Here is a 9,865-nt window from a genome sequence, read left to right as displayed (position 1 = left end):
CACTCTACCCAGGGGGATAGCTTGAGGCTCTGTCTCAAAAAAACAAAAAACAAAAAACAAAAAACAGAGATGTGAAGCCACAGCACTCTACCCAGGGGGATAGCTTGAGGCTCTGTCTCAGAAAAAAAGAACAAAAAAACAAAATATTCCTGCTCCAACTTACATACAAATTCTACAAACCTACAGAACCTATCTCATTTGTAACCCTGGGATGGCCCTTATTCTAGATTGAAGGAAACCCAAAAGAGACATGAAAAGTAAATGCAATGTGTGATCTTTCATTAGCTTCTGGATTGGAGAAACTGTATATAGGATATCATTATGACTGTAGATTTGGGGGAGTTGGAGCAGAAAGTTGAACTTCAGATCCTAAGTTTTTCCTTAAGTATCTTTTTGTTGTTGTTGTTGTTGTTTGTTTGTTTGGCTTTCTGGCCTTTTCCCATCCTGCTGGTTGCTCATAACCTTCCCACTGCCCTCTGGGCTCTGCTGTTGGCTGCCTGTGAACAGCTTCTTTCAGCGAGGGCTGTGGTGCAGTTGCCTTTCTCTTGGGGCTGCTCCTCAGTGACACAGGTGTGGTGCATGCCCTGCTGGGGCCAAGGTCTAGTCTTGGTAACCAAGACTAGTACTTCACTCTGTGCTTTGGGGATAATAGCCAATTTGATCTTGAAACCTTTTACTATTGGTAAGTTGATGTACTGTGCAAGGAAGACTTATTTAAAGTTAACTGTTAAAGTTAGTTGGCCTTATATAATGTAAAAGTAATGAAAATCCACTTTCTCAAAAGACAAAAACAAAAACCAATATATAAACACTTACACATTCATACGAATGATAAAACACAGATAGTCCAGAAGTAAAGAGGGGAGAGAAGAGAGAAGGGAGGGGAGGGTATTTGGTGGGATCTCACCTAATGTACACAATGCGAGGGTACACTTCAAAACAACTAAGTGTATATTATAAAGGTCTTACCCCCAAAATAAGTAAGTGAGGTGATGCTTATGTTAATTAGTTTGATTTAAACATTCCACATTGCACGGCAAATCATCACATTGTACCCCATAAATATATACAGTTATGATTTAATAAAAATTAAGTCAAATAAATAAATAAATAAATAACAAATACAAGACCAGTGTTCTGGCAATACTGTGAAATAGAGGGAACGTAGTGGGATGTGAGATCAGACATTTGGCCAGGGCTCTATCAGACAGAGCTTGAAGACCACAATAAGGAATTCAGGTTTTATTGTAAGTGACATGGAAGTTAAGTGAGAGTGTGGCATCATCAGATTTATATATTGAGATTTTATTGGTTGCTTTGTCAGGGGGCCAGGGTGGGAACAAAATTGTTCTTATTTATTCATATATTTATTTATTTTTATTTCCAGTTAATATAAGGGTAGAAATGATTAAATTATATATTTGCATTTGTTAGGTAAAGTTCAAGTTGTAGTTGAGCTCTTTATCCAGGAGGTGTGCCATATACCCTTACATTGTGCCCATTAGTTGAGAGCACACCAATGCCCCTCCCTCCTCTCTCCCCTTGAATGTAATTTTGTTTTTCTCTTGTGTGGGCATGTAGTTGTTTATCTATTTGTTTCATATTAGTATTGAGTACATTGGATACCTGCTTTTCCATTCTTGTGGAGAAGAAAGTGCTTCAACTCCATCCAAGTAAATACAAAAGATGTAAAGTCTACAGATTTTTTTGTGGCTGAATAGTATTCTATGGTATACATATACCACAGTTTATTAATCCATTCATGGGTCAATATGGGAAGTTGGGTTGATTCTACATCTCAGCAATTGTGAATTGGTTGCGATAAACATGTTAGTGCAGATGTCCTTATAGTTAAATGGTTTTTATTCTCCTGGGTAAATACCAAGATTAAATGGAAGATCTACATTTAGCTTTTTGAGGATTCTCCATACTTCTTCCCATAGAGGTTGTATTAGTTTACAATCCCCCCAACAGTGTAAAAGTATTCCCTTCTCTCCACATCCATGACAACATCTGCAGCTTTGGGACTTTGTGATATGGGCTAATCTTACTGGGGTTAGGTGAAATGTCAGGGTGGTTTTGATTTGCAATTTTCTGATGATTAGGGATGATGAGAATTTTTTCATTTGTTTGTTGGTCATTGTCTGCCTTCCTTAGAGAAGGTTCTGTTCAAGTCTCTTGCTCACTTATAAATGGGATTGTTAGCATTAATTAATTAATTTATTTATTTGAGACACAGTCTCACTGTATTTTATTTGCCAGGCTAGAGTACCATGGTGTCATAACTCACAGCAACCTCAGAATCCAGGTCTCACGGGATCCTCCTGCTTCAGCCTCCCAAGTAGCTGGGACTACAGGCACCACGCCTGGCTACTTTTTCTATTTTTAGTAGAGCCAGGGTCTCACTTTTGCTTAGGCTTGTCTTGAACCCCTGAGCTCAAGTGATTGTCCCACCTTGGCCTCCCAGAGTGCTGAGATTGCAGACATAAACCACCATACTGGCCAGCAAAATTCTTTTTAAAAAGCTCCCTAAGTGATTCCAATCAGCAGCCAGGGCTGGGAACCTAGGGGCAAAACGTAGCTAAAGTAATGAAAATAAAGTTATTTCATGGTGCACTAGCCAGGAAAAGTCACTTCCCACTTGGAAACAGACTTGAAACTGACACTACATTTTGCAGAGCTATAGATGGCAGGATTATGGCAGGGAAATGTCACCCAGTGAGCCTCAGGAAGCAGGAGCCCTTTTGTTGCCGTTTAACCACTTCTTTCCCAATATGGTGGCAACTTGCCTCCTTTCACACAAGCTACCTCAGGAGATCTTCAGAATTTCCTTGTCTCTGTCCTTGTAGGAGCAGACATCATGATAAGCCACACCTGTTCATGCTGCTCTTATTTCTCCAAGATTCTTGGTTATTCTCTGCAAATTCCCAGCATTTGGTGGACATTTCTACTGTAGGATTACCAGGGAATCCACAAAACCACACAAGGTTTCAGAGTTACCTTGAATTATACTTTTTGTGTATTCATATTCTCACTTTTCCAAACAACAGCCTGCTTTATAGGTGGGCTTGCCTCCAAAGTCCTAGAGTGATAAAGTGCCTTGTGTCTTAGACTCTCTTCCCTCTTCCCTCTCTCTTCTTCATCCACTCCTGCCAATCACTGGGCTACACTGAATTGCACACCGGACTCCAGCTTCCAAATGGCCCAACACAGAGATGCTATGCATTACCTAAATCAAAGCACTCCATTTAGCTGATATCTGCAAAGTGGATGAGAACATGCCAGATATAAGGCCTAGCTAGAACAAAGGCCTCCAAAGCAGGCAAGCAGGATGCTCTCAGTTCTATTTTACCTGCATAGCAACTAATAAGTGTTATCTTTCCTCTTTCAGGTTTTTCAGGGAAATCAAGACTCCTTCACACCTGTGGTGAACTCTCTAGACCCACCTCTACTGACCCGCTATATTAGAATTCACCCTCAGAGCTGGGTGAACCAGATTGCCCTGAGACTAGAGGTTCTGGGTTGTGAGGCGCAGCCACTCTACTGAGGGTCTCCAGTCTGTTCCTTAACTTGAGGGCAGCGTCCCTCTCAGGCTTGCCTTCTACTTTTGTGTCAGACCTTCAGGTTACTTCCAGCTCCACAGTGTCCAGGATACCATCTTTTTTTTTTTTTAATGTATTTAAATTATACAATGTTGCGAAACCTCCCAAGTTAATTGTCATTAATCCTGCGTTTCCTGAGGCTGTTGGAGCCAATTTAACTTAGCTCTTACCCATTTTTCTGCAGCTGCTCCCAGAATTGCTCCTTCATTCCAATGTAACTAAGCAAAAAGAAGTAAGTAGAAACCTGTATGGAGGGCATTCTGTATAAGTGCATGTGTGCATTTTTCTGACAAAAGTGCTCATAGATTTAGTCATATTTTTAAAGAGATGAACGGTCATAAAAGAATTCAATTAATCTCAGAAGGATGTAGAAATAAAGCCAACAAAATATAAGTTAGCTTTACAGAATTACTGGGAATCTTGAAGGAAAACAACAACGGCCTCTTAAAATCTGTGATATACAAGAAAGGAGATGAAGATAATAAGCTTCTAAAAGACATATATTTAATATTTCTGTGGAAAAAATGAGAAAAATCCATGGCTGTCTGGAATAGAAGACACAAACTTTGTAATTCTAGCCATGTACTCATTCAGCTCTCTCTCACACCTAATTTCCTGCTGAAACAATACATCAAAAAAAGTTAACAGGAGTCAAGAGAAAACTGAACTGGTGAAAACAGAGAAAACAATCCATGTCCACTCTGTAAGAGCAACCCTACCACGTCCCACTACCCGCAAGGCTGTGAAGGGTTTGCTGCTCTTTCTGTCTGCCCGGCCTCTTGACTACAAGTACACAAAAAGGGAAGATAATGGCTGCTTTATTTTACATGCTAGGGCATTTTCTAATAAGCCTGCTTGCCCTTCATTTGACCTCTTTGTGGACTATACCATAGCTGTCACAGTATAGTCACAATCCATAACTGATGGAGTGCAAATGGCGTCTAGCCCTGTAAGGGTCTGTAAGGCTACAAGATGACCTACAGGAATCAATAAGATGTTTTGTTTTATAGCCTAGTAGAGAAGTTAACCCCAAAGGTGATATGGTTTTATTTCCTGTAAAAGGTTAACCAAATTTATGTCTAACTTAATACTAATTGTGGCATTATTTTCCTATTGAGTATACAGATCTATTTCTGAAATGTTCAGGGAATGAGCTCTTTTGTCCTCCTGCTGGTTTCTTAAGTGATGAGTTAAATAAAACATTGACACATACAAACAAATGTTTTTGAGAATTGTGTTTTCACACTGGAAATAAAAATGTGAACAATGATGTTTTAAAAATAAATAGAGGCACTGAATGTCAGCATAGACACTTTAGAGAACTAAATCAGTGAGTTATCACGTTGAACTCAGAATAAAAAAAAATTCATGAGAGGCAAAATAAAATAAAAGAAATATGAAATGGAGTCTCAATCTGAGAGAAAAAGTTACAGAGAGAGAAGGACTGAGAAAGAGAGAGGGAGTTGCTCTTCAATGGAAAGTTTTTTTCCTTTCTTAAAATATGTATACTTTTTTTTGGCATCTTCTGTATACTTGCACTTGATTTATGACAAAGTTTCTCTCCAAACTAGTGCTGCTTGGTTAGTCAGACACACATATGACAAAGTGAAATTTGACCTCTTCCTTACACTACACAAAAATAATGAATTCCCGATGAATTAAACTTCTATGAATGGCAAAAATTTAAACTTCTAGGACATTAGTGTAAGGGTTAACAGAAATATTAAACTACATCATAAGAGGAAGTGCTAGCCTAATTCAACCCCCACGTGAAAAGGCCGAATAAAGAGACCAGTGCTGGTAAGTAAACAGGATAGAAGTAGCTACATTGTATAAGACTGAGACAGAAAACACAGAGCACAGCGCAGGGCCCCTCCCGTCAGAACAGCATAACCACTCCCCCTGTACTAACCCTATATAAGATTGTATCGATCCCAAATAAACAGCTTCGGCTCAGCCTTCTCCCTATACTGTATGAGTGGTTGTGTGATTGTGTCCACCCTTTCCTTCTCCCTCTCATAGGCCGATCACGAACTCCCCAACACCGCCTGCTGGTCGGGCAGTGTCACATTAGTAGTCTTGGGTCAGGGACAGCTTTCTTAAACCAAACCCTAAAACCTGTAACCATCATGGAAAAAGATGGATCAGTTCAGCTAGATTTACATTCAGATCTTCTGTTCATCCATAGAGTGAGAGAAAATATTTATAATATGTATGATCAACAAACAGATGTGGAACAAGTACAACCCTCTTATGCTGTTGGTAATAAAATTTTACATATAGTACAGCTCGAGTGTCCCTTATCCTATCACATAGGAGCACACATGTTTGAGATTTTAGATTTGTTTGGATTTGAAATATTTGCACACATATAATGAGATATCTTGGGGATGGGACCAAAGTCTAAACACAGAATTCAGTTACGTTTTATATGTGCCTTATACCATAGCCTGAAGGTAATTTTACACAATGTTTTTAATAATTTTGTGCATGAGACAAGGTTTGTGTGTACTGAACAAGCAAACGTGTCAGGTGTGCAATTTCCCACTTGTGGTGTCACGTCAGCCCTCAAAAAGTTCGAGAAAGCCGGACATTTACCAGTTGGTTGAGTTCAAAAAAACAAAACAGGTTCAGCGCCCTTTGCTCAGTGGTTAGGGTGCTGGCCACGTACACCAGGTCTGGTGGGTTCCAGACCAGCCCGGGCCTGCTAAACAACGATGACAACTCAACAAAAAAATAGCTGAGCATTGTGGCAGGCGCCTATAGTCCCTTATAGTCCCAGCTACTTGGGAGGCTGAAGCAAGAGAATTGCTTGAGCCCCAGAGTTGGAGGTTGCTGTGAGCTGTGATGCCACGTACTCTACAGAGGGTGACATAGTGAGACTCTGTCTAAAAAAGAGAGAGAGAGAGAGAAAGAAAGCTGGGCATGGTGGCATGAAACTTTAGTCCTAGCTACTCAGGAAGCTGAGGTGGGAGGATTGTTTGAGCCATGGAGTTTGAGTCTAGCCTAAGTGACATAGACAGATCACCATCTCTTCATAAAAAAGAAGCTGAAAATATATTCTGATCAGTTAAGGTTGCACAGTAAATAAAAAATAACTGAATAAAAAAGAAAATAATTCTGGGTTTCTGATTTGGGGATTAGGGATGTTTAACCTATATATAATTTTATATGTATATATATCACACAACCACTTGAGGGCAAGTGGATGGCTAATACAGAGAAGTAACAGGAATAAAAAAGTTTACAGTTCTTTGGTAATTTGTGTTTCTCAGAGCAACATTGCCTTCTTGGAGCTGTCCCCCATTTACTCTGCCACATAATAAGCATGCTTATACTCCCTTTGAGTCTCACTGAACTCTCATGCATAGTGGATCCACTGGAATTTTGTGCTTGTGAGCATTGTAAACACTATGTGCAAACAGAGTGACAAGGATGGAGGGTACCTATAGATTGCACTCATTTCCTCTATTCATGTGCAGGATCCTGAAAACTTCACTTAAACAAAGTTCAAAGATAAAATTATTAAGCATTTCAAGACAGTGACATCAGAACATTAAATCAAACAAGGCATTTCAGGGCATGGAGCCCTGTGTAACTGCACATATTGAATTCCCATGAAGCCAGTCCTGAATCCTAGACAACCTGGGACCTTTGTTTATCTGAACAACAGCCACCTGAGTGCACCATCTGGGGACCACTTCCACTGTTTTCTTCCAGGTCAAGTCTTTTTTTTTTTTTTTTTTTGAGACGAAGCCTCAAGCTATCCCCCTGGGTAGAGTGCCATGGCATCACGCTCACAGCAACCTCCAACTCCTGGGCTCAAGCGAGTCTCCTGCCTCAGCCTCCCAAGTAGCTGGGACTACAGGCGCCCGCCACAACACCTGGCCATTTTTTGGTTGCAGCCATCATTGTTGTTTGGCGGGCCCGGGCTGGGGATTCGAACCCGCCACCTTAGGTGTATGTGGCTGGCGCCTTAGCCCCTTGAGCCACAGGCGCCAAGCCCAGGTCAAGTCTTTAGATGACTGCAGCCCCAGTTGACATGTGAGTGCAGCCCCATCACATACCTGAAAGAAGAACCACTCAGGTAAGCCACTTTAAAATTCCTGACCTACAGAAACTATAAGATAATAAATGTTTATGTTTGCAGCTGCTAGGTTGGGAGCAATTTTTCATGCAGTCACAGATTACTTATCAGCAGCCATATTGTTTTTACACTGGCAAAGTCAGAGCAGGCATACAATGTTAATTTGTAGCTTACACACATTGTCAATATCTGTTGGCTTATTTTGGGAGTACAGGGCAGCAACCAAAGTTTGCAGGTCTTGCAACTCCTGCTGGACCTTTTAGCTCCTTCAAATCCTAGAAAAGTTGTGCATTTAGCTCTTTTCATATCACTTCTCATGCAGATTACACCAGCAACTAAGTTGGAAGCTTGGATATAGTAAGAGACAAAGGTTTTAGTCTTTAGGGCTCCACCTTCCCATAGACTGTTTAAGCAATTCTCACACTAGCATAAAGTCAAATCCTTATAATACATCTGTTTTGTTCTGCCATGTTAATGGCTGGAGGCACCCCAAAAGCAGTGGCAGGGGAATTTACGCAAGGGAGTACCCCAAACCCTCCTATGGTGGAGCTGGTTGGGATCCCAAGGAAAGAAGCACTAAACACCAAGGTGATCATTGCAAAGCATCCATAGGGGAATTTACATACAGAGTAGGCTTCAGTGTATCCTCAGGCAGACAGCAAGGGAAAATGGTATATCCCCCCCCTCTCCGCCCCGGGTACATCTACAGCCAGAAGTTCCGGGTATGGAGTTTTTATGAGAGTTTAAGGAATTTGGCTCAAGGCTGAGCCTGGTTTCTTTCAGGATTTTGGGCAACAAGCTTGATACCTTTATCAGTGCCTGGCAATGTCCAAGGCCTCAGTTGGGGTCGTCTAAGCCTGCTGTGTACAACTCACAGCTGGCTGAGGTCACAGAGTGGTCAAAGCGTTCCAATTTTCAGTCAGTACACAGAAAGAATGTGGGGGCACTGGAGACTACAAAATCCATTATTTTATATATTTCCTGGTGCCTCTGTTTTCTCATAGAACTTTAACTCATACATCGTTTTTTCTTACCACAACTTAAAAAAAAAATTAGCTTCTGAGAGTTATTTGTATATTAACAACCTTAATCTAGTGTCTGCCATATATGCTGTAAATTTCATTATTTAATTTGTCACTAATCTTTTATCTGTTTTACCAATGTTTTGTTATATGCAAGCTTTACATTTTTATGCCATTTATCAGTATTTTCATTTATGGCTCTGGATTTTATGACACACTTAAAGTAGTTTTCTCCACATCAAGATTATTAAAATGTCCACTCATATTTTTTTTGAGACAGAGTCTCACTCTGTCACTCTGGGTAGAGTGCTATGGCGTCACAACTCACAGCAACCTCATACTCTTGGACATAAGTGATTCTCTTGCCTCAGCCTCCTGAGTAGTAGCTGGGATGACAGGCACCCATCACAACCAGCTAGTTTTTTAGACATGGGGTCTTGCTCTTGCTCAGGCTGGTCTCAAACTCGTGAGCCCAAACAATCCACCCACCTCGGCCTTCCAGAGTGCTAGGATTACAGGTGTGAGCCACGTGCCTGGCCCACTTATATTTAATATATGGTTTTATTTTTGTTTAGTCCTTGTTGATATATCTAGAAGTTATTTTTGCATAGTGTGGCAAAGGACTCTCACTTGGGTGCATATAAATGAATAGGCAATCACCCCAACATCATATTAAATGATCTCTTTTCCCCCACCACTGATATGAAATGCTACCTTTATCACCTATTACGTTCTATATATACACTATTATAAGGTATAGTAGGCTTGGCTCCTGTAGCTCAAGCGGCTAGGGCACCAGCCACATACACCCCAGCTGGTGGGTTCAAATCCAGCCCAAGCCTGCCAAACAACAATGACAACTACAACCAAAGGATAGCTCGGTGTTGTGGCAGGCACCTGTAGTCCCAGCTGCTTAGGAGGCTGAGACAAGAGAATCACTTAAGCCCAGGAGTTGGAGGTTGCTGTGAGCTGTGATGCCATGGCATTCTACCCAGGGTGACAGCTTGAGATTCTGTCTCAAAAAGAAAAAAAATTATAAGGTATAGTAGAAACTATGTGGTGAATAAAATATCTTAGAATTCTTTAAGCCTACTAGGGTACAACTACTGTAAGAATGAGTTTTAGGGCTCGGCGCCTATAGCTCAACCGGCTAA

At 40.8% G+C, this 9,865-nt stretch overlaps 1 protein-coding gene across 1 annotated transcript in view; it reads left to right on the top strand.

Annotated features, from left to right (window-relative positions):
* Window positions 1–3,762, top strand: part of F8 (coagulation factor VIII) — a 217,711-nt gene extending 213,949 nt beyond the window's left edge. Inside the window, exon 26 of the mRNA XM_003802734.2 lies at window positions 3,392–3,762. Coding sequence (XP_003802782.1) covers window positions 3,392–3,547 — 156 coding nt within the window. The 3' untranslated portion in view covers window positions 3,548–3,762. The remainder of the gene's footprint in view (window positions 1–3,391) is intronic.
* Window positions 3,763–9,865: the final 6,103 nt, after the last annotated feature.

The sequence above is a fragment of the Otolemur garnettii genome, unplaced genomic scaffold (assembly GCF_000181295.1).
Source record: "Otolemur garnettii isolate 467f Iridium unplaced genomic scaffold, OtoGar3 scaffold00259, whole genome shotgun sequence".
Classification (NCBI taxonomy): domain Eukaryota; kingdom Metazoa; phylum Chordata; class Mammalia; order Primates; family Galagidae; genus Otolemur; species Otolemur garnettii.
This window is presented reverse-complemented; position numbering and strand designations above follow the sequence as displayed.